This window comes from Protomyctophum bolini (assembly GCF_963924005.1).
Source record: "Protomyctophum bolini genome assembly, chromosome: 7".
Classification (NCBI taxonomy): Eukaryota; Metazoa; Chordata; class Actinopteri; order Myctophiformes; family Myctophidae; genus Protomyctophum; species Protomyctophum bolini.
In genome coordinates, this window is record NC_137868.1 from 22,565,753 (window position 1) to 22,590,515 (window position 24,763).

At 39.5% G+C, this 24,763-nt stretch overlaps 3 protein-coding genes across 4 annotated transcripts; 2 read left to right on the plus strand and 1 right to left on the minus strand.

Moving 5' to 3' along the window:
• Positions 1-523: 523 nt before the first annotated feature.
• Positions 524-10,343, minus strand: LOC308318623 (uncharacterized protein; the record flags this gene model as incomplete). The annotated part of the gene is made up of 10 exons (XM_080768239.1): positions 10,284-10,343; positions 9,283-10,125; positions 7,353-7,372; positions 7,193-7,254; positions 6,940-7,050; positions 5,078-5,233; positions 4,778-4,900; positions 2,402-2,494; positions 1,447-1,503; positions 524-730 (listed from the first exon to the last, which is right to left on the minus strand). The coding sequence occupies exons 1-10, from the start codon at positions 10,328-10,330 to the stop codon at positions 524-526; spliced, it is 1,719 nt and encodes a 572-aa protein (XP_080624365.1). The 5' UTR covers positions 10,331-10,343.
• Positions 10,344-11,572: 1,229 nt separating this feature from the next.
• ubqln4 (ubiquilin 4) lies at positions 11,573-19,949 on the plus strand. 2 transcript variants are annotated; one of them, XM_080767552.1, is made up of 12 exons: positions 11,573-11,727; positions 12,335-12,486; positions 12,569-12,699; positions 14,009-14,038; positions 14,081-14,307; positions 14,493-14,651; positions 14,741-14,966; positions 15,490-15,629; positions 15,762-15,845; positions 16,157-16,272; positions 16,402-16,570; positions 18,347-19,949. In XM_080767552.1, exons 1-12 carry the CDS (start codon positions 11,581-11,583, stop codon positions 18,497-18,499), a joined length of 1,734 nt encoding a protein of 577 aa, XP_080623678.1. In that variant the 5' UTR covers positions 11,573-11,580; the 3' UTR covers positions 18,500-19,949. The 2 variants fall into 2 exon arrangements, with proteins under 2 accessions (XP_080623678.1, XP_080623677.1); XM_080767551.1 differs by having other exon boundaries at positions 14,009-14,307.
• A 1,354-nt stretch (positions 19,950-21,303) lies between these two features.
• Positions 21,304-24,496, plus strand: lamtor2 (late endosomal/lysosomal adaptor, MAPK and MTOR activator 2). Its single transcript, XM_080767862.1, has 4 exons — positions 21,304-21,491; positions 21,965-22,127; positions 22,328-22,417; positions 22,940-24,496. The coding sequence occupies exons 1-4, from the start codon at positions 21,424-21,426 to the stop codon at positions 22,994-22,996; spliced, it is 378 nt and encodes a 125-aa protein (XP_080623988.1). The 5' UTR covers positions 21,304-21,423; the 3' UTR covers positions 22,997-24,496.
• The last annotated feature ends 267 nt before the right edge of the window (positions 24,497-24,763 follow it).

Genomic DNA, 24,763 nt, shown 5'->3' on the forward strand with positions numbered 1-24,763 from the left:
ATTTATTACTTTTGGTTTTTGAAAGTGTATCGTGGCCAGTATCATTCGTGCAGTATTTTGTTTTGCCTCAGACCCGGGCTGTGACAATCCGTCATATGGGCTGTTCATCAGTTTTGGAGGTAAATAAATACAACAAAAGATGTACATTCTTGGACTGTGTCGATTCTTGGAGCCTTGGCCGTTCGGGCAACTTCACACACAAGATAAGACAATTCAGGTATAAACTAAAAAGACCTGATGCATTATTTAGCTGGAAGCTGCTTTAGTGGAAACACAATTCCATTACTTATGTTTTACTGTATGTGTGTGCGAGGAACCCAAGATATCACTGTAGGCTTGTTGGAAGTGGAATCTGACATAGTTCTTTCTCAACAGAGCCTCCAAGGAATTCCTTCAATAATGTATTTTCCTCCTGTATGGATAGAAAAGAGTAGCACAGCACTAATTATTAATGAAATTAACTCCTAATAGCATCAAGACATTATATGATATTATAGTACATTAATATTATAACTGTCTATATTCACACCTCTTCTTCCTCATTGTTCTTGTGGCTCATAGTCATAGCCTCCATGGCAAAGGTAGCAGCAGAGATGCTGACTAAAATCTGGAGTACAGCGAGGATAATCATGACAATAGCCAGGACGCCTCCCAGGTTGGTGATGTACAGCCCTATGCCAGTGAGGGCTACAGCGGCAGCCACTAGGTTCACCACTGCACTAAAGGTAGTCTGAAGACAAACACAGTCCACTCATAAATCATTTATGTATATTACATATCAATGCCACATTGTAGGAATACTTTGTGAAATAGTCTGGTATTTAACATTTACTTGAGTAAAAGTACACAAATATTGGCATCACAATATACTTAAAGTACTGTATAACCATTATGTAAAGTTTACATAATGGTTATACAGTACTTTACATTGTAATATGTGGTTACAGTAAACCACATGTTATCTACACTCAGTATCCACTATTTTCCATTACTATGTGTAAAACGGACCATAATGCCAATGCTAATTACAACAGAGGATTTGATCACCTGTCTAATGTACACTGTGACCTGTTCTCTTGAGAGGTCAGAATAATGGAACTTAGTTTGTATCATTTGTTACTGTTTAATTTAACGTGAGCCTACTGTATAGCCAGTAGCCTACCACTGTATAGCCACCTCATTATTGAAAAAGAACACAGCACACAGTCTTCAAATGCAGTGAAAACTTTAATAGGGAAACATAGCAACATTTCGGCTCATGCGGCCTTCATCAGGCTATCTTTAGCTTTGTTCTTTTTCATTGTCGGGCCCTTTACCCTCTCCTACGCACCTGTCGCCTGTATGTGTGCAAAAGCCTTGCTTTTTAAAGCCTCATTATTAAAAGCATAACAATACAGCTTGAAAATCCAGCATAAGTGGAACTTGGAGAGCTGCATTTATACTCACCAAACATCGATGAGGGCATTCCTCTGCAAGAATACTCAACATGCCAGATGTAATGAACTGAATTTGAACAAAAATAACAGGTGTTGGATATTGCTAAATCTATGTACCATGCAGGCATGCATGCTCTCTGTAAAAGATTAACTTACATTGTCTGTCATATTGAAAGTTGTATTTATTTGTTTAGTTTTCCCTTTTGAATATTCAGTTGTATTTGTTCCTGAAGTGTTTCAGGTACATTTCTGAAATACTGGGGAAGTCCGATAACATGGTCTTGCTGCAAGTATTCTGTTTTGTTTTAGTTTTCACACAATATCCATTGAGATGCCGAATTTGCACAGACAATCTCACTAATGCTCGTGTCAACAGTTCAGAAACCAGCTTAAGAGTGACATAATTGTGCAAGCAGGCTTAGTCATTATACAAGGTTCATTTTTATTCTTGCAAGAACAATAGCTTATAATATATTTCATCATGCTAGCTTTCCAGATCATGTAATTGGTAGGCAATTTTCTGATGTATTGTTGTTTCTTTTATTAACCTCTGGTCCTTCCTTGTGAGCCAAGTTGTAATCAGTCAACCCGTTGTAATCAGTAGGCCTACTTATTGTTATTAAATACTGAAAGGGCCTACAGTATACCAATGAGTCCATTGTAGATATTACTAATAGGAGTAGGCTACTATTGGTAGCCTATTATTATCCTTGTGTATAACCACAGGTTTGTTAAACTCTAGTTTCTGACTGCACTGACATGATGTAGAGATACAATTAATGGTAACAATTAAAATGCCACAACTTAATAATATTGAAAGAAGTGATAGCACCCTTGTACTGTTACAAATACAAATATCACTTCTTGCCTCTTAGCTAATATTTTTATAAACCCCTACTACCAGAATTATATACTGTATAGCTCTAAGCAGGTCTATCTTCCTGTAATAGTAGGATATGTCTCACCACAAAGCCAATCCCACTTATGTTGGACGTTGAACTGTTCTGTTGCAGTAACACTAAAAACATGCCCAGTACGCCATGCAACATCTGCATACCCTACAGAGAGAAACAAAACTAGTAATTAACATTTAAATAATTTAATTTAAATAAGGGTAAAATTATGAGAATAACATGATTGACACAACATGACAAATGCAGCCAAAGTCAAATTTCTGCAACAGTGTTTGAATGAAATGTTTCACTTACTCCTAAAAGTCTCTGATGGCTCAGATCCTGTACAGAGCATTTCAATGTGTTTTTCAACACGTTCAATATTATTTGCCAATAATTGCTTGTTGTGTCAGAGGTCACATTCACTATGACAACCCCTTGATCCTTGGTTATGGTTATTGACATACTGGTACCGCATAATAGTAAATTATACAAGAGAGAGAGAGAGAGAGAGAGAAAGAGGGGGGGGGGTGACATAAGCAGCAGCGTGATTTTTTCCCTAACACATGTTCCATTACATCAAATACATTGATTATTGATGATTATTATAACATTCAAGACTCACGCAGTCCTGCGCATAATGCTATATAAGGTTAATGGAGTTTAATATTAATATAGAGAGACATATGTGTATAAGCGAACCCTCCTTCCTTATACAAATTGTAATTTAACCCTTGGTAAAAAAAATCTGCCCTTAAACATCACCTATATAAAACCTCTGGGACTGAACTTGGAGTTTAGCTTACCAACAACAATTCATCTGTTTTTATGACACCTTGATAAATGCTTGATCATAAATATTATGACGCCTCATAAACTGTAGCATGAAGACGGTCTGACTGCATCAGTCCACAATGTGGCTTATATTTAATAATCGAAATAAGTTATTTAATTGCGCCCCATTTAGATTGCAACTCTACAAATTCTGAAAAAGCAATACATTTGCCTACCTGGTTTCAGCTCAAGTTGTTGAAGCCCAAATGTTGCCGTTAAGGATGCATATGAGGCATGCTTCATGTAAACTGAGATACTTCCTTGTGACACACATGTGTCAGTTCATGTGTCAGTTCCTGTCAGTTCCTGGCAGAACATGTTTTTATGATGTGTGGGCGTGTGGTATCCTGGCCTCCACGACAAACATCTACTCTACACAATGGAACCGTTAACTCTTGGCCTGTACAAATGGAGTCCACTCCATTTGTGGAGTAACAAACACTGAGGATTTGACTGTACAATGCCGTGTTGATTTCGTCGACTAAAAATATTCGTCAACTACTGACAAAAATGAAATACAAACTAAGCTAAAAAAACAAACTACATGGATGCACCTGGGACGTATCCTCAGTGATGTATCCCAAGGTCATCAGGGTTTCGGGTCTCCCAACATCATACCCCTCACTCAGGTGACCCAGCCGGGGTGATCAAGTCCCGACTTACGTCCCAGTAGCTACCCTCGATCAGTCCCATTAGGGAAAAACCAGGGCCACACAATCCGTTCCTCCTGAACTACTCTGCCGGGACTGGGAGCTAGGTACCATTCTGGCGCGTGGAAGGACTAGGCTCTGTGGGTTGACTCATACATAAATTTGAGGGTCCTTGACATGAAAAGGTTTGAGAAGCACTCATGGCTTAGAGCAACAGTAGGCCTAAATCAATTAGTGATCCAGAATCCATGCCCACATTGTGAATATCTCACTTTATTGAAATATAATTAGCTTGAAAACATCAAGTAGAAAACATTACTACAAAAATAACATGGATAATATTCATGCAGTCACATTCTGAACAAAGCAACAAAGGAAAAACCAGGCAGTCTATAGTCTAACACTTTACATGATGCAAAAAGGCAAAGACAAATTAAGAAGAATTGCAGTTACGTTTTAACGTTTTTCCACACTATCAAGCAATAAAAACTATCGATATACTTGTCTTCATCAGTGTTGTATATTGAGCATTGTATTTAAATGAAAGATAATTTATGTAAAATGCTTATTTAAATCACACCAAGCCTTCAGGTGTTTTCTCATTCTTCAAAGACAGGGAATTATGGTAGATACTGACTTTTAGCCATTCTTTCATGGCAATTATCTCAGTTTTGCAGATAGACAGAGACAATGAGAGACAATATTCTTTATGCAGCCGAAATAGCGCCTGTTACCTCCTTCGATAATGGCTTGAAATACTCCACTTCTTGAGAAACCTGTTGGTGTAGATTAGAATACAGTTGCAAAACATGCTTGGAATATACTGTCAGTATAGAAGACGACAGTACTATAAAACACTTATGTGACATCCAGGCAGAATTTGTAATCTTTCATAATAATCAATAGACAATCATATTAGTTCTAGAGGGCATGTGACCTGACATGTCATATCATGAGTCTGTACCTCTTCCCAGTCTGTCTCCTGTCCAATCAAAACCTTGATCCCCAAGACAGAAATGCTAATGTTGACACACAGCTGAATGACTGCTAAGACAATCAACAAGATGTCCAGGGTCATCAACAACCTCTGATGGTAGAGAGACACAAAAAATGCTTCAATATTTTGGAGGACACAGTTATTTTCTATCCTTTAAAAATGTAATAACATTTTGCTTGTTTGCTGAAGTTTTTGCCAAATTCAGAACCAAACTTGGTAACAACAAAGGTGATGCAAACTATTTGACCAGTTTTTAAACACACTTACATCAGCGATGAGTGCCACCATCTTGCAGTTGTCCTGTATCTCAGGCCCGACACAGAAGCCACTGGTAGAGGGGCCTGTCATGTCAGTGGCATACAACACAATGCCTACGATGGCAAAAATGCTTCCAATCAGATTTATGGCCACAGCGACACCCACCTGAAATTAAATTAATTAAATTCATTCCTACTAAAATATAATTGAATAGTGTATGTCACGTACGACATAACTTACTGTCTTATAATTCAACTGATTAATAGACAAATATAGCCAATCTAAAAGTCCATAACATTACATTTTTTTGCCAAATGTTTGCCCGAGAATACGGACGCTGTGTTTGCTGATGTGGTTGCAGGCAATCCGTACAAAAGTAAGAACCATAACAGACAATCTGATGTATTATTATACTCTAGTATTATGACTACTTACTTATTTACTATGACTACTAAAACTATAACCAAATGGAGTTTAATGACCCTTACAGGTATTTTGGTTACATTTGCATGAGTTAAATGAACAGGGTCTTACTGTGTCGTATGGTATGATCATGTACGGTAAAGAAATGAGTGCCATGGGGAAAGATGACTGAAGCTACATTTTACTCACCAGACAGGGAGAAGGGAAAGCTCCAGCCAGAATGCACATGATTCCAGCAACAATGTACTAGAAGAAGGTCAAAATACAGTTCTCATTTTGTACCATTTTCTATTTGTCAATAATGGTTAAAGTGTTCCTAGAGAACCGTTTGCCCCACCGACTTCACATTCGACACACGCGTTCCACACCCCCGCAGGGAGTGCAGTGCCCGGTATCAAGTCGGCCGGACCCACGGTTCTCCAGAATCACCACAAAAGGCTCTGGTCAGGCTCTGCCAGTGGGCCTAATCAGCCTACTGGCAGAAACCTGTGCAATTTCTAGCCTCTAGCCTCAGCCAATTGATTGCCATGGCAACCCCACACCTGACAATTGATTACTTAACCAGTCCACTTTTCACAGTCAGTCAGTTTGAACTCTTCAGACACAGGCAGACAGGCAGATACAGAGATATCCATGTGGGACACAGACAGACTGTTAAAACGAGTGCTATGACAAGTTGACAACGGGTATTATTAGGTTCCCAAGTTGCATCGTTCTCAAGTAGGCCGGTGGCCGACGGGCACGTACAGGTCTAGTTGTGCATAAATGTCCCCACAACCCTTTGCCCAGGAAATAAGTAAGATAGGGCCACAGCCGACGGCTGGTGTGATGATGTAAATCCATGATACGTGTATAAGATTCTCTATCTCTAGTCTAAGGGCCGATTCATACTCCTATTTTAGAGCCGAATAAAAGTCGGTTCGTCGCTGTAGAGCCTACAATTTGACGTCATTTGAGGTTCGGGGGGGCGGGTACCGTCCTAAAGTCGGCTCTTCGGTGCTACTGAAAATGTCTGACGAGCCGAAATCATTTCGGCACTACAGCGCCGAAACAGCGGTAAGATAGGAGTATGAATCGGCCCTTAGCCTTAACTATTTTCAGGGTGGAGTTATTACTGTTACTATACATTTTCATTGTAGCTTCCCCAACACAGGCTATTTCATGTTATTACGGTATACTGTAACACCACTGTAAAACATGTTTAACAACTACTGTCATTATCTAATATAGCTATATCTGACATTATCACCTTATTATAAAATGCAATTGCACCTTGCAAATCATAATTTGCTAGGAATGAATACAGTCGTTAATTAAATCATTTGAAAATTAGATATTTCATATGCCTGAAAATGTCATGAAAGGGGGTGTAAGTGAAAGAAAAATGCTTGTACATCTGCTATTTTTTGCCAAAGATGAGGAAATATATACTGTACTAGTGTACATACCACACCACCAAGCCAATACGGAGCTCCCAATTCAGTCAAATCTCCTGTCTGGGTGCTTGTTCGTCCTGGTCCAAGACCAATGTTGACCAGGCCAATAATGATCTGTATAGCCTTAAGATAGAAAAGAAGAAAATCTATAAATGTTCAGGCATAAACAATTATATATTTGAGGATTTAAAAAAATGTATTCAGATGTGTAGAATTTTAGATACAGTATAGCCTAATGATTTTGAGGCTGCATTTAAATGCTCACCCCAATAACTGCTGGAGCACTGGCCAGCAGATTCATCAGTGCCTGGGACACAGAGCAGCATGCTGGTTTGCAACAAATCTTCCACAACAATTGACAGATTTGACAGCAATCGATTGTAGGTTTGGCTGTCACGCTGTATCCCTTTGTCACCATTACTGACATCCTGATTCCTCCTCGCAACTGTGACACAAATGCAACATAGTTGAGTTTAAATTGACATCACAGTGGGACTGTCATCACATACCTTGTGAAGGTATATGATACCTATGTTACCTGCAGTATCAAACAGTATATATTTTTAATCAGGCTTATTAATTATGTATGTGTCTGATTTTTTTTTAAATTATTTCCCCAACAGGAGATTCAGATCTTTCGTTGAGGGCTTGAGGCTGAGGTGTTAAAAGAATTTCAGAAGAATGTGGAATTTTCTCCTTGCACACTTCCCTCTTTGGAAAGTGTATCTGTGTTTACTTTATCTTTATGTCTGTTATCCAAAAGCTAACACAAAAAGAACAAAAAGAGAAAGAGAAATAAGCACGAACTTGAACCTTAGTACTTACTCCCCGCCTCGCTTTCATTTTTCTTTCTGTTTTTTCTCTTTCACTGTTTGCTAATTGCTATACACATAAGGATGAATGTAAATGCTCACCAGCATCATGCATAAACACACATAATCACCCTAATAAATAATCAAATCTCCTTTAACTCACTATAATACCCATAGCAGTTGTTTTGATACACTTTATTAGTAATATCAGTCAAAACATTCAACCCAACTGAGGACTTCCCGATGAAGTTGCTTCATAAAGTGAATCTGTTACAGAAGTCCCTGACAATAGATATTGTTTATATCACTAGAATACCTGGGATGTGCAAAACCTCACCTCTATTGGTGAAATGGATGTCCACCTGTCCTATAGGCTGTCCTCTGGTACCAGTGACAGATGGTGGTGGAGCCACAGTTTCCGTTTCAGCAAGAATGAGGTGAGGTCACATGCATTCAGTTTTTATTTTGATGTGAAAGCACCTCCCACATACTTCTTGAGCTCACCATGAAACAGATTACAAATAAAAAAATCACATAATACTTGGAAGAAGAAGATATTATTGTCTCTATTCGTTGTTAGCTGTAAAGGATATAGCAGTAGAAAGTAACCACATAAAGTTTATCAAGAAGCACATAATTATATTATGCTTATAATTAATTACAGTAGCAAAACTAATATTTGAATCCGTCTGATTGTGGTCCTATGGTCATGAAATGTGTGTCATGACCGAAAGAACAAAATTCCCACAAATTCAGTATGTCTGTGTATCTTTCCGTGTCATAAGGTGGACCACAACCGAAAAAGGTTACGGCTTTTTAGTCCACATTGGCGTTCTTCTAATTGATGTCACTGTTGTAAAAAATTTGTTTAACTGCCAATAAAGTATTCTATCTATCTAATCTGTGTGTGTGTGTGTGTGTGTGTGTGTGTGTGTGTGTGTGTGTGTGTGTGTGTGTGTGTGTGTGTGTGTGTGTGTGTGTGTGTGTGTGTGTGTGTGTGTGTGTGTGTGTGTGTGTGTGTGTGTGTGTGTGTGCGTGTGTGTGTGTGCGTGCGTGTGTGTGTGTGTGTGTGTGCGTGCGTGTGCACGTGTGTGCGTGAGTGTGCACGTGTGTGTGTGTGCCTGTGTGCCTGTGTGTGTGCGTGTATGACACAGGTTATTCAAAAATCAACCTTAACCCTCTCCTCTTAACACAGAAAATTCACAAAAACGATATTACAAAGTCAAACTTGATGAATTGTAACACATGACAGGGTATATAAGTTATCATCACATTATCACAAATCATCAGAGTGCACCAAATAAACCAACCGATACGATTCAGACTTTGCATTAGACTTTAATTTAGTCAGGTATATTACAGCATACTCAGCAAGGACTTTGCATTTTTCATTACTAACCAGAGCGGCAAATTATTTCAGATTATTTTAAGGCACTAATGAAGCAGACTTTATTAAACAATACAACTCAGATTTGGGGGGCGTGATATACAGTAGGCACGAGGGGTCACAACTTAATGATTTGTTAATAGCCTTCTGAGTTACCAGGTATTTAGTGTGAGAATTGTCTGAATGAGGTCAACCCCAGAGAAGTCTGTGGCGATGACACCAAAGCATGGTCTGGGGTGATTTGGAAAGAACTGCCTCAGGTACTGATTTAGCCAAGGGTTAACCTTCTCTGCCACTCTTTTGGGAGTCAGAAACATGCCCCAGAATGTGCCCAGGCCAGTGCCGCTAGAATGTGTCAGAACCACATTATGCCCACCGCAAGCCTCAGTGGCTTTGCTCAAGAGTTTGATAATGACGTTGTCCTTAGTTTTAACATCAGTAACCTTATTGTCAATTTTTGTACCAGTATCCATGAGTGGAATTCCTAGTGTGAAGGTGTTTTTCTGAACAAAGATAATTTTCCCCCTGACCTCACCCATAGTAGGCATTCCACTGCTCACCCATACATACTCGTCATTGTTAATGAGATTCTGGACCATTTGATTGACAGTGTTTTTACCGAAAAACTGAGGTGTGACCTGCAAAAGGACTGCTTCACTTCTGTACTGTGACAAAAAGGCACGGACAGTGTCCAGGACCTCTCTGAGAGTGCTGTGCTGGTACATTATCCCATGCATTACATAGAGAGTGTCACCCAAAGGAAAGACTTTGATGTCCAAGTAACGTATGCCAGCCCTCAGCTGGTCCTTCAAGGACAAGGCCTGGCACTCAGCCATCGGGCCTCCGTGAAACGCCATGCTCTCATGCGTTCCAGGGATGGTGATGAGAGTGAGAGGTCGAAAATCCTGAATGCCCGCCATCCAGGGAATGTTATAGTATTCTGGCAGATGAAGTGTTTCCTTATCATTGAAGAACTGGTCATTTCCATGGCACAAAATCCTGAAAGTTATAATAATGCAGTAATAATATAGAAATAATCAAATAAAAATTGAGAAACACATTGGGTGACCTATTTGCACTGTCAAAACATTGGTGCAACTACATGACGCAAACTTACATAAGTGCACTGCTTATATAAATGTTCATACCATACTTACGTGAAAAACAGCAATTGGAAAAAAATTAACGTTCGGCTGGTCTTCATTCTTGCAGAAAAGTATCAAACTGGAAGAAAAACAAAGTAGTGTTTCTTTTACACCATTGAATTTTACAAATATAATTGTGGTTAGATAGATGTGGTAACTGCATGGTAACTTACCAATAACCTTTAGAACTTCACAGGACACAGTCAAAGCATCAGGAGGAGGCCAGGTAGTTCCAGTAGCACACAGAAGTAAGCTCCATCACATCCCTCTCTTATATATTTCAGTTAGCCTATCTGAACAATATAAGGCGTTGACTGAAAATATTAATCTCAAGATGTTGATATGAATTTAATTCAGGTTACCAGAGGATATTTGCATTTCAGATTGCCTTGCCTATCCCTATAGTTTGTGTTAAAGGTGGATCACTTGGCCACAGTAGATTAGATCCATTGTTTTTTGTTTAATTTGGGAGGAAATGTTTGTCTAATTCTTGACTCTTAACAGTTGCAAGATCAGTTTGTCATGCATGCTCATGTTCTAAAATGTAAATGATTTTACTTTGTGATTTGTTCTGCTCATAGCAATAAAGCTTGCTCATGTTTGAGAACATAGAAATAGAACACATATATTACTGATTTAGCATACAGTAGGTGTAGGTTGCATCTGCAATATTTGGTTATTTATGTTTCTCTTTTTGCTGCTGTAAAAAAACATATTTACATTATAGCCTACCAAACATTTACTCAAGTCATAGAAAAAGAGAGACAATACGGGCACTCAAAGTTGATATATAAAAAGAGTAAAGCCACAGTGACTCAACATTCCATGCTGACAGGTGCTAACCCAGCCTGTAGGATAACATGCAGTGACAAATAATATTATCATTGTAGACTCAAAAGTTACGATTGCAGCATTCGATATAGCCTAGGCCCTAGATTAACCTTGTATTATAATCAAGGGTTACCAGGAAACTGGATTGGCCCAGTGCACTTAGTCATATTATTATAAAATAATGCTCTTGACTGCTCTTTTACAAGGACAAAATAAAAAACCAATACATTTGTCTCAATTACACATCTTCAAACAAATGCCGGGGCCTTTGTTTGAAGATGTGACCCACTGACCCACTGACCCTAACCTCGCGAGTCGCGTCACCCACCACCATGCAGGCTTTCCACTGACTGCCCAGACCTGCTCCCATTACACTCCCAGGCCACTAGAGGCCAATAGTGTGTTTCTCCGGTAAAAATTGCCGCCTTGATCCAGGTTTTGTCGCTCTTGACAGTGTCGTCATGGTCAGTTAGTAAAGATGGCGGAGAACAGCGGCATAGAACCCACCGTGGATTCTAGCGTTGATGAAAATGTCACGCAAGGCGGGACTATGATCGGGGTCACTGTTAAAACTCCGAAAGACAAAGAACAGATCGTCATCTCGGAGAGTGCTTCTGTCTCACTGGTACTTTATTACATAACGTTTTGCCGCTGGACCTGGTTATCACGGGCCAGCGTTAGAGCTAGGCTAATCAAGCTAATGGCTAACTTTAGCTAGTTCACGTCATCTGGTTATCTGTCAGAATAACACAGTAAAGTTTCACTTACTCTGACCGATCGTATTCTTTGGTGTGCGTATTGCCGTATTTAGTAGCGATTGTAAACTGATTACTATCAACGTTAACTAATACCAGTCAGTCCTGTGGACTGTTAATTGCGACATCACAAGTCTGTCAGCTAAAATGAAGTTAACACTACAGTTCAAGCATCGTCACATACATCTGACGTTGTAACGTAGTCTTATCGCGTTAACAGTTATTGTAAATAAATAAAGATTTATTGGGCTAGGCAATAACTAAGTGTATGAAACATGCCAAATTAAATTAAACATAATTCATTAATTATGACCCGCTTTATTGAATCATGTTGGCCATCAAGTAATTAAGCACCTATACTAATTCTGTTTTTAATGACCGTAGTCAGAACTTGACATGGATTTGGACATCTGTAGTTTCTTGCTGAGCTTTTCCTTTTAACTACACTGACCTGAGTTGTGTAATTTCTTCCAACAGTTCAAAGATGAGATATCAAAGAGGTTCAAGGCCAAAAAAGATCAGCTGGTGTTAATATTTGCTGGGAAGATCCTGAAGGATGGGGATTCTCTAAACAAACTTGGCATCAAAGACGGACTTACTGTTCATCTTGTTATCAAGACTTCACCAAAGTAAGATGTCAAAACCATTACATTGTTATGGATGAGCATGTTTGTGATTGTTATAAGATGGTTTATGATTGATTTGTCACAGATCCACAGGGGGTGACGCACCCCAGACGTCAGGTTCCAGTTCTGCGACATCTCAGGCCAGCAACAGTACTACTAACTCCACTGCCAGCATCACATCAAACACAGGACCAGCACAGCCTGCCAACATATTGAGTAAGTATACTATAGATTTGCTTGCCTCAAAGTACAGACAGGGTATGCCCTTCTATTATCATATTATATAATTACCATTATATAATTACCTGGCACAATCAGCATCCTTACAGAATTAGAAGGGGAGATTGATGACAGCCAACAATGCCAGTACGAAAAAACAACAATTTGTTTATATCTGATGCTGGTAGTTGATACCTTGAACATCATATCCCTATGACAACATTTCTCTAAAGGGTAGAGTGCCCATCTTTGTTCCTGATTGTTTTAACATAATCAAATCTGTTTTGGCTCACACAGAGGCCTGTCGATACATCCACTGAATTTAGACTACAGTCCCTCATTCATAATGCCACGAAAACATTTAGAATCCGTCTGAAACCTGATTGATAGCAATAAATCAAATTAGCTCTATCCAGGCAAGTTCATCAATCTCAAGTGAAGCATATTTTTATATGTGAGACTAGAATATGCATTTCCAGAGTTGGTGTTACTCTTGCAACAAGACATAAAACATAATAGTCCACTAGCAGCCCCTAGAGGCCATGCTGCTCCTTTCACTCAATCAGAAATATTGTGGACAGTTGGTGCTAGTATATGGGATCACCAAATGAGTTGGGTTCATCATCTGATGAACAAACTCCATGACAATCCAGCAATTTGTTTTCAAGATAGGTTGTTTGCATACAAAGTGTTGGATGGACAGACAGACATCTGCATATATCATTGACTTAAATGACGTTATATCAACTGAGTATGTTTTATTTTTTTTAAGATTAGGCTTATGTCTTTTTCAGAAATTACTTTGGTTTTAGGTTATTATTGGAGAAAGTAAAAGACGAGTGTTAATTTTTTTTCATTTGCTGCTTTCTTTCGTTTTAGGGATTTTAGCAGTTTTTGACAGGGGGCGGGGGCATTCGAGCATGGAGCTAAATATGTATGTTTTTTATTTTTACAAAATATTATGGCAATTTCTTTTTTTATTACCGTATTTACTATAGTCCTACTAGACCCCAATAAATTACATCTGGCCACAAAAGATCACGAGATCTACTGAATGTGTCAATCTGCATATTGAGCCTATGACACACAGTGTGGCTTCCCCCCAGTAGGCCTCCTTCACATTCAGTAGATCCTGTTTTCTTCTGTGGCCAGATGTAATTGGGAACCTCTGCTCTAGAAGACAATTCTAATAATCAGCCATATGTCCATAAAAAACCTCCCAGCCCAACAAGCCAGTTCCTTATATCATAGCACAACTCTTAATTTCTTTCCCTCACTTTCTCTTTGTCTTCTTGTTTCTCAACAGGTGGGCTTGGTGACTTGTCTGCCGTTCCAGGCATGGGGTCTGGCGTTCCAGGCATGGGGTCTGCCGTTCCAGGCATGGGCTCTTCAAACTTCCTGGAGATGCAGCAGCAGATGCAGCAGCAGCTGATGTCCAATCCGGAGATGCTCTCACAAATAATGGAGAACCCACTGGTGCAGAACATGATGTCCAACCCAGACCTGATGAGGCAGATGTTTGTGGGGAACCCACAGATGCAGCAACTGATGGAACGTAACCCTGAAATTTCCCACATGCTCAACAACCCGGAGCTCATGAGACAGGTCAGAGCAGAGCTTTGCAGTAGAGAGATATATATTCTGTATATACTTACTCATGATTTGTTGCAATTGATGCAATAATTACTATTGCTGCAGTGAAAAAAGAAACAATGTATTTAGGAAACTAAATAATCCCTGGTTTCTGATCAACAGTTTGAACCATCATCTCTGTCTCTGCCTCTCAACAGACTATGGAGTTGGCAAGGAACCCAGCAATGATGCAAGAGATGATGCGTAACCAGGACCGCGCACTTAGCAACCTGGAGAGCATACCTGGAGGCTACAATGCTCTCCGAAGGATGTACACAGACATCCAGGAGCCTATGTTCAGCGCTGCTAGGGAGCAGGTGAGTTATAATTGTCTGTCCTGCCACTGACACACTTGCTGGCTCCTCACTTCCAGCAAGAAAACAACTATTTTTTGTATTTGTTGTAGTTTGGAAGCAATCCCTTCTCTGCCTTGGGAGGTAATGCAGATGGTTCTGGTGCACAACCATCCAGAACGGAAAATAGAGAGCCTTTACCGAACCCCTGGGGACCTCCACCAACGGCGGCATCAGAAAGTCAGAGGACAGGCACCTCTGCACCCTCCGCCTCCACGGGGGGCAGTGGGCCTAGCATCTCCAGCCCCCTGGGTATCAACACCATGGGCCTTGGCAACGGTACAAGCTCTTCTCAACACGTAACAGCATGATATGGGTTTTTTTTTATCTAGTAGGTTTTGTTGTTTGACACTCAGTGAGTCTGTGGATTTGAGCGTGGATAAGATGTTGGCACGGTGTAACCATTTACTCCATATAAAACATTACAGCTTACACATACACATGATGCTCATCTTTCATAAATTAGTTTATTGTCAAGTTATGTAGGTTAGCTTTTGGCCACTCATCCAGAGAGAAGAATAATATAGATTAATAACATACTAGTACTAGTAACTAACCCTAAAAAAAACATAAACTCCTAGATTAATAACATTACTAGTAACTAACCGTAAAGAAATCAAGGGTCAAGGTCAAAGAGTATTAAAAAGTATGTCTGTTGTATTTCCAATATTGACCATAGCATAAGTGGATGAGGCATGCTAGGTAAATAAATAGTCAAGGAAATAAGTGTATGAGTTTCTGTCATTGTTGTATATAAATATTGTATGTAGCTCTCACAACCTACTTACTGTCTTGTGCTCAGGTGTGTTCAGTAGTCCTGGTATGCAGAGTATGATGCAGCAGCTCACAGAGAACCCACAGCTGTTACAGAACATGCTGTCGGCACCATACATGCGCAACATGATGCAGTCTATGGCACAGAATCCAGACCTGGCCTCACAGGTCTGCACTGTTTAAATTATTTGGGGTTAATAAAGTGTTTTTTCACTTTTTTGAGGGTGAATTGCCATTTCATAATTTGCCTCATTTATGTGGTTATGACCATTTTGTTAACGTTAACTCTTTACCCCTCAGGCATTGATGAACAACCCCCTCTTTGCTGGGAACCCACAATTGCAAGAGCAGATGAGAAATCAGCTTCCAATGTTTCTCCAACAGGTTAGGTTCCTCTGTCTTTGTGTTCACTGGTACATGGTGGCAATTTGCGTACATTCTGAAACAATTACCATGTGGTTTACAATTAAATAATTAATAAATAAAGACAAATAATGTAAGCAATACATATGCCAGACTCCTGAATTAATCTTATGAAGAAATCAAAAAGACATATGAGCCTTAAATAATACTTTAAAATCTCTGTCCCATGTCTTGTAAGCACTATAAATATAGTTATACATTATAAGTTATATTTAGAGTGTGAAACAAAAATGGGCCTGTCAAATTGACATGTCTTGTTCATGGCTGGTCAGATGCAGAATCCTGAAGCTGTGTCCACAATGACCAACCCCAGAGTAATGCAGGCCTTAACCCAGATCCAACAAGGCCTCCAGACGCTACAGACGGAGGCACCTGGCCTCATGCCTGGGTACATGCACCAGATTCACATCTTTTTCAAATGTGGCATTAGCCAGTGTTTGTATCATAGTTTTGGGCAGGGGCTCCAGGCGTTTGAGATATTGCCAGCGAATTGAATATTTACCGTCTCTCTTCATAGCATGACACCCGGAGTCTCCCCACTTATTCCTCCCACCACAGGGGTCAGTGTGGCCCCAGAAAACTCTTCTGCCTCAACACCAGGTTCCAATTCTACTTCGGCCACTAGTTCTTCTCAGCAGCAGCTCATGCAGCAGATGATACAAATGTTTGCTGGAGGAGGATCATTGGTATGAAGCTGTTCTAACACTGAATTTATTTGTGAATAGTACTATTAATTTTAGGATGAGCTTAAAAAGTGAAACTTTCATATATTCTCAATTCATTGCGTATGAAGTGAAATATTTAAAACCTTTTTTTGTTTTAAACTTGATGATTATGGCATACATCTCATGAAAATAAAAAAATCCTAACTCAAAATATTAGAATATTTTACGAGACCATCTGAAAAGTACATTAATGTGTATGCAGTCAGTACTTGGTCTGGGATACTTTTGAACAAATGATTTCATCAATGGGGGTGGCATGGATGTGATCAGCCTTTGTCACTGTTGAGGTGTTATGGAAGCCCAGGTTTGCTTTGATAGCAGCCGTAAATTCATTTGTATTGTTCAGTCTTAGGGGCCGATTCATACTCCTATTTTACCGCTGTAGTGCTGAAATGATTTCGGCTCGTCAGAAATGTTCAGTAGCGCCGAAGAGACGACTTTAGGATGGTACCCACTACCCGCCCCCCCAAACCGACTTTTATTCGGCTCTAAAATAGGAGTATGAATCGCGCCTTATGTCTCATACCTTCCTCTTGACAATACAACCTAGTTTGTCTGTGGGGTTCAGGTCAGTTGGCTGGTCAGTTAAGCATATACCAGTTACTACCGTAGTCGTTTTGGCACTGCGGGCAGGTGCCAAATTCAGCTGGAAAGGAAAATCAGCATCTCCATAAAGCCTGTAAACATACAGAAGCACAAAGTGCTCCAACATATCCTGATAAATGGTTGTGTTGACTCTGGACTTGATACAACACAGTAGACCAATACCAGCAGATGACATGCAGCCAGATAGAAACCAAGAATAGTTTTTGTTTGTTTATAATAAATAAATACATGAATAATGTGGTGTGGCGTCACGTGCGTGCGTGCATGCAGGCCCACCCAGAACTTCAGTACTGGCTTTGTCACGGATGACACGGCACCCCAAATCATCACTGACAATGAAAACATCACACTGGAGTCAACACAGCCATCTATCAGGATATTTAAAACACTTTGTGCTTCTGTATGTTGACAAGGTTTACGGAGATGCTGATTTTCCTTTCCAGCTCGATTTGGCACCTGCTAACAGAGCCAAAACTACTAGTAACTGGTGTACTGTAATGGTATTACTGTGCTTAACTGACCAACCAACTGGCCTAACCTGAAACCCATGGAGAATCTAGGTTGTATTGATGATTTGGGGTGCCTCAGAGGAAGGTCTGAGACACAAGACTCAACAATACAAATTAACTTACGGCTGTTATTGATGCAAACCTGGGCTTTCATAACACCTCAACAGTGCAACACCTCCATGCCACGCCCCATTGATGAAATAATTTGTTCAAAAGTAGCCCAGACCAAGTATTGACTGTATACATTAGATGGGATAGAGATAGGATTTTTTGATTTCATGAGCTGTATGCCATAATCATCAAGATTAAAACAAAAAAAGGTTTTAAATATTTCACTGTATGCGCAATTAATTGAGAATATATGAAAGTTTCACTTTTTAATTTTTTTTAAACTTTTGCAGAATATTCTAATTCTTTGAGATGGAGCTGTACTTAGCAGTATGAATGGGGAAGGATAGCATTGGCAATAAGCCGTTTTACAATTAATTGTTTTTATGTTGTTTGGGATTCCCTAGCATGTCATGCACTTTATTTCTATTTGGGAATTCAGCCAGTTTCAAATTCATGTAAATTTGTATTTGTGGCCAATATGTGACTTTGGGCTTAATCATGTCCCTTGCAGACTCAGACCCCAGAAGTACGCTTTCAGCAGCAGCTTGACCAGCTCACCGCCATGGGGTTCATCAACCGTGAGGCTAACTTACAGGCACTTATCGCTACAGGAGGGGATATCAACGCTGCCATTGAGAGACTGCTGGGCTCCCAGCCCTCCTAACTCTCAGGCCCACTCAGTTTGCTGTGAGCAATGGCAGGAATGAAGGAAACAGTGATACCTTGAGAGAAGAGGGATTCTGATGATTGAAGGTTTGAAGACTGGAAGAGTACAGGATCAGAACGGGAGATTCTTAAAACAACGAAATGTCCTTCATCACATGCAAATATGCTCATGCTCCTCCGACTCAGTGGACTTCCAATTACTCATCTCTTTAGTGTGATCTGTGAATCCTAGGAAACCTGAACAGGGAAATTGTAAAAGGAGATGGGGGGGGTGGGGGGGGCATTGCCGATTTCAGTTGCTAATGGAAACGGTTCCATGCTAGTGCTGTAGAACAATGCTGTGAAATGATGCCACAACTAACACACCGTCTCATTACTGCCTTCAATGCAACTGGAGATTATTTCCGGAATGAGAAACTCATTCAGCAGACTTATGCATGAGGTTACCCAGGTATTAAATCACTTGAATGGATTGTGCTTGGGTGGCAACTTAAGAGTTGAAAGTTTTGTCATTTGACAAGGTTTGGCAGTTGCTGGTTTGAAGCCCCTCTGGCTCTTCTTTATGTTTGGAGAACTTGCTTGTTTTGAAAAAAATCCCTCTTCTCTATCTTTAATCCGGCCTGATTGACTAGTATTTATTGCTGTAGTAGTTACCATCTGTCTATTTCTTTGTCTAACTCACGCTTTGACAAGTTCTTCACGTTTTGTGTCCCCCCCCCCCCCCCCCCTTCTTCCACAGCCTGATGAAAATGCTGTTGGAATCATTTGTGTGAATACTTTTCACAGCTGCCTAAGTCCTAAGATGTCTGCTTACATGTTTAGCTTGTTTGGCAGGGTGTCGTGAGGGAAGTTAAGTGATTTGTTCTGGGGAAAAAAGATATATATATATATATATATATATATATATATATATATATATATATATATATATATATATATATATAATCATAAACAAGATACTCACAAATTGAGGGTTAAAAGCATTTGGTGTGGTATATATTTTAAGACTTTGGCATAACGTTACACAAAACATTTTCCGGAGGTAGGATCAATTTATATTTTAGATATTGGGTTGTCAAATTGTATTGTATGATCGATATATATTTTGGAGTGAAGTCCTTAGAACAATGTTCTGTTGAGTTCAACCAATTGATTAGAAAAATAATTATATGTCCAGGGATGTTTTCAACGTTGAAAGGAATTAACCTTTTACAATAACAAATTTTGTTTATTTTCACAGTGTAGTGCCTAAAAATAACATGTTTCGGGTTCAGCAATATATTACAATTAAATATGTGAAATCTATAGCAATGTCGTACTAATGGCATCTGACTTTTGTTAATACCATGTATTATTTGCCGTATCTGCTGGTTTAAGAAATCCTATTCATCTCTGCCTTTTTCTTGGACTCCATTCACTATTATAATAATATCTTTCAAAAACCTTAATAGTGTGTTGGTAATTAATTTCACTATAGTTGTATAAGTGCTGTAGCAAGGAAGTTGTAATTAGGTTTTCAATCTAATGGTTCCCAGGCCAGGACCCCAGGTGGTCCTTTAGATGGGACATTTTGAGTCCTACTTCAACAACATTAGAGTACACATACTGAGTACAGTATTGCATCCAAGGACCCCCGGAGAGTGAAATGATTGCGTCCTTTCTCAATTTAGTGAGTCTTAAGCCCTAACTACAACAGAGGTTCGCCATGCAACTCCTTGCAACATGCAACTACTTGCAACCATTATTCCCAATGGCATGTTGCATTGGTGTGGTTTGGGCCTAAGGATGCAGGATATTTGCATCACTAAATGTGTTTACTTTTATCCTTGCAAGATACACTGCCTACGCCCTACGGTGTTTAGAGTTACAGAGAAGACCATTATGTCATGCAAGTGTGTCAGGGACTCTAGCCAAACACCTTAACCACTAGACTCAGAGGGAATTCCCTCGTGGCCAGCGGAGATATTAGGCTTTTGGTCTTCAGGACAGGTTGAGGCTCTGCACAATAATGTAACAGTCAAGTAATGACTGAAGTAGTGACTTCACATTGATATCTACCGGTAACTTGCTTTGCTGGCCAGATACTGCCAGTGGTGGACAAAGTGAGTTTACAAACTGGTAAGTGAAAGTAGCTGTCAAATTTGCACTAGAGTTAACTTTGTACTTGTGCCTTTTACAAATACGTTGGTATTTAAAAGTACACAGTAGCTCTAATGCGTTGCATCTAAATGCAACGCATTAGAGCTATGGACCAGAGCTATTTCATACTGTACTTTTCCCTTCCTAGAAATATGGAGGTGAAAGTACAACATTTTGAAATGTATTATGTAGAGGAGTGAAAGTCAAAAGTATCCAAAAATACAAATAGGCTACAGAGAATACCAAAGCCTGATCCCGGGCCCGTACAGATACTATTTTTTTTTTTACTTAGTACAGTACTCTCTCCATTAGAGCTATGGACCAGAGCTAATAGAATACATGACATGTGGATGCAAGTCATTTCTATTTTGCAGTGAAGTTTGAGCATAATAGTAAAACTAACCATAAACAAAACAAAAGCCTCGCCGAACCTAAAACCCTGCTTGCATGGTAACCTGTGTGCCATGTCGGTCTCTCGTCAATTTAGTTGTACCATGTATTTGTATTATCTTCTATTTTCTAAACTTGCACACAACAAACCCCCCTCTTTCTTTATACTGACAACAAATCACACTTTTAATCATGTGATTTTCTGCCAACCAATCACATGGGCGAAGAACGACGTCTAGCTTCCCACAATGCATTTATCCGGAAGTGGATGGTCAGATCATGTGATTGATGTTGACATGAATTCTGCTGTCTGAGAATTTGAGGACAATTTTAAGTCGTTTCCCCTCATCATTGATTTGTGAATTAATATTCTACGGTATTGACTAGTTTGCTATGTTACGACCAAAGGCGCTGACGCAGGTTCTCAGCCAAGCCAACACAGGTGGAGTGCAGAGTACGCTGTAAGTAATGCTAGCTAGCTATCAACGAGCTGACTAGCCTCGGAAACCCAACTAATCTTGATATCATGTGTTTTTCCTTTTTTTTTTAAACACTCACGAAGAAATTGTAAAAACTTTTCAATGCAGAGCTGTCACTGTCATTAGTGGTGGCTAATGGCTATGCTTAGCTGTGGTCCATAGCCCTAAAGATAATTCTGCCCTGCAACGGCATTAGAGATATGGGCTAGCTAGGGGGGCTTAGTTGGCACGAAACATGATGGAGGACCTCCTCCATCATGTTTCCTTCCTCCATTGGAGTAAACAAGTCTTGAGTGCTTTTTCTTAGCAGATTTTGACCTTAGCTCTGGTCCATAGCCCTAATGCCCTTTGCTGCTATGGACCAGAGCTATAGCCTATTGACCTGTACTTTCGTTGAACTGTACAAACTGTTAATACAAACATAACGCAATAATTCAATCACATTTCTTTCCCAGCTTACTAAATAATGAAGGATCCCTTCTGGCTTACTCTGGTTATGGCGACACTGACGCTCGAGTGACAGCTGCTATTGCAAGCAACATCTGGGCAGCTTATGACAAGAATGGCCATCAAGCTTTTAATGAAGACAAACTCAAATTCATCTTGATGGATTGTATGGTACTGTATGCTTTAACAAAAATAATTGTTCATCTTTTTTTTTGTGCTAATTCTGTGTGTGTGTGTGTGTGTGTGTGTGTGTGTGTGTGTGTGTGTGTGTGTGTTTTGAAGAGTTTTTAACATTTTATATTTATTCTTGGTTGCAAATAATTTGCATTACACACCATCAACCAAGTACATTTTTTCACCCCTTGTTTCAGGAGGGCAGGGTGGCGATTACGCGGGTAGCCAACCTACTGCTGTGCATGTATGCCAAAGAGTCTGTGGGCTTTGGAATGCTTAAAGCCAAGGTGAGAAATATAGCTCCTCTCAGTTCTGAAGTGCGACATGAGTGTCGTCATGTTTAGGGCTGCAACTATCGATTATGTTTGTTGTGATAATTCTGTCGATTATACGTTTTGATGAATCGAATATTTTGAGAAGCTTTTCTTTGATAATTACCGTAGATTAATCAATGTGCAAAAATTCGAAATATTTTTCAATATTAGACTTGAGGACACCATTCAAAGTAAAAAAGAATATGTTTGTGTGTATGTATGTATGTATGTATGTATATATATATATATATATATATATATATCCACCCCCTGGTTGCTAGTTGCAGCCGATGCACTCATGTGGGAAACCCCTCACTGTTTGAATGTTTTCTTTTGAGGTGGTTGAAAATGTTTGCGATTGTTGCAGTCAACTTGCAAACCATAACTTTGCAAATAAAACTTGATTATTCGGTATGCGGCATAAGTATACCAGCTGTTCGTTGGAATTTCCAAAACAGAAACACTGATATAAATATTATTTTGATGTATTTGCAGGCAGAGGCCCTGGTGCAGTACCTAGAGGAACCTCTGACGCAAGTAGCAGCATCATAGAGGGTGTTTTTCGGATGAAACTATGTGGATCGAGTGCATAGATGGACTCCTGTGGTGGTCTTTATGAATAATCACATTGTTATAATGCATGTGTAACAGCATGATTGGAAAACCATGCCTTCTGGTTTCGGCAGGTGATTGCAGGAGGTCAACTCGACGATTTCCAATCATACTGTAACACGGTGGTTCTCAAACTTGTTGTGCTTCAGTGCCCCCTTTTCCATATTACCAAGTACGCCTTTAATCGACAACATTTTCATTAGAAAATAACTACATAAAAGTTCTGTTTTTATGGCAATATGTTGGAAATAAAAGTAAGTAGCCTATTGTTTATTTTCTATTCAGTAACAATTGTGCAGTGCTAGTCAAAATTCTTACTTAATTTGGGCGGGAACCCATTTTGGTGTTAGCATTATGTTATGCTTTAGCTATTGAAAAATAGCAGATCTACAAGCTCATAGCGCGCCACCGAGTGGCACGCTTCGAGCTTGTAGGTCTGCTATTTTAGAAAAATCGTGAAAATGCGGCACAATTTATTTCGACGTCATGCCTAAATGGGTTAAAGCTTTACAGAGCAGCACGTTCACAATACATTTGTCAATGTTTTATCATTAAACGACAGTTAAAAAAATGTTTCCGTTTTCCCTCAAGTACACCCTGTAGTACCCCTATAGAGCGTCGCAGTCCCGCCCCCCCTCGAGAGACCCGGAAAATAAATCCCCGTTCATTTTCCTCATAGACTTTTCAGAAAGTATTTATTTAAAGACATTTACGCCGTGGACAAAGCCAACTCTTGTCGTGACAAATCATGACAACAAACAAAAAAATTCGGGCCAAACAAAGAATTAGAAACGGCAGGTTACAACACTTGTTTTTGTTGTTTTTCTTCTTTGTAATTATTTGTTTGGTCCAAAATATTGTGCGTGTTGTCATGATTTGTCACGACAAGAGTTGGCTTCGTAGTTCGTACTTCGTACAACGCTTAAAAGGTCTTTAAATAATACGTTTTGAAATGTCTATGGGAAAAATGCATTGGGATTAATTTCCTGGGCCTGGTGTCGTCATGAAAGGGGGCGGGACTGTGACACTATATGGGTACACATACCCCATTTGAGAAACACTGCTAACACTGTTAACGCATGCATGAATGAGTGCATGGATGAATGTGAGTGTTTAGTCTTTGGTCAATGTATTTATTTTCTTGACTTTAACTTTCTGCTTTGCTTTTTAATTAATTGCACTGTTGAGCCTTCATTCAAATATTGTTCTGTTCTAAAATATGTTCTCAGAAAATGTTTGTTACTGTTTGTGATTACAGAAATGGATTCAGTTTTCAAGGGTTGATGCATTATTTCACATGATGCTGACCAGCAGACCTGGGAATATTTTGCATCACATTATTAGAGATTATGACAAAGAGCTATGGACGAATTTAGAGTTTCCACCATTGATAAGAAACTGAAAATGTTTTGACTGTAAAATAAAATGTGGAATTCATTTTACTTTTTAGTTGTTTGGATTGAGACTAAATTCATGTTGGGCAGTGGCATTGATAAAGTGTTAAGTCTCAGAAAATCAAGTTTGCTTTCATATAAATTATGTCCACCATGTATCATAGTACCCTCAGTCCTGGCCTTGACTATGTATGTATGTACTCAAATATTCTATTCTGTGTAGTGTCATTGTCTAGGTACCAGGAAGATGGGATTGATATGTTCCCACTTACCCCTGGAAAAAAGGTTCCGTGTTCACTGCTTATAACACTAA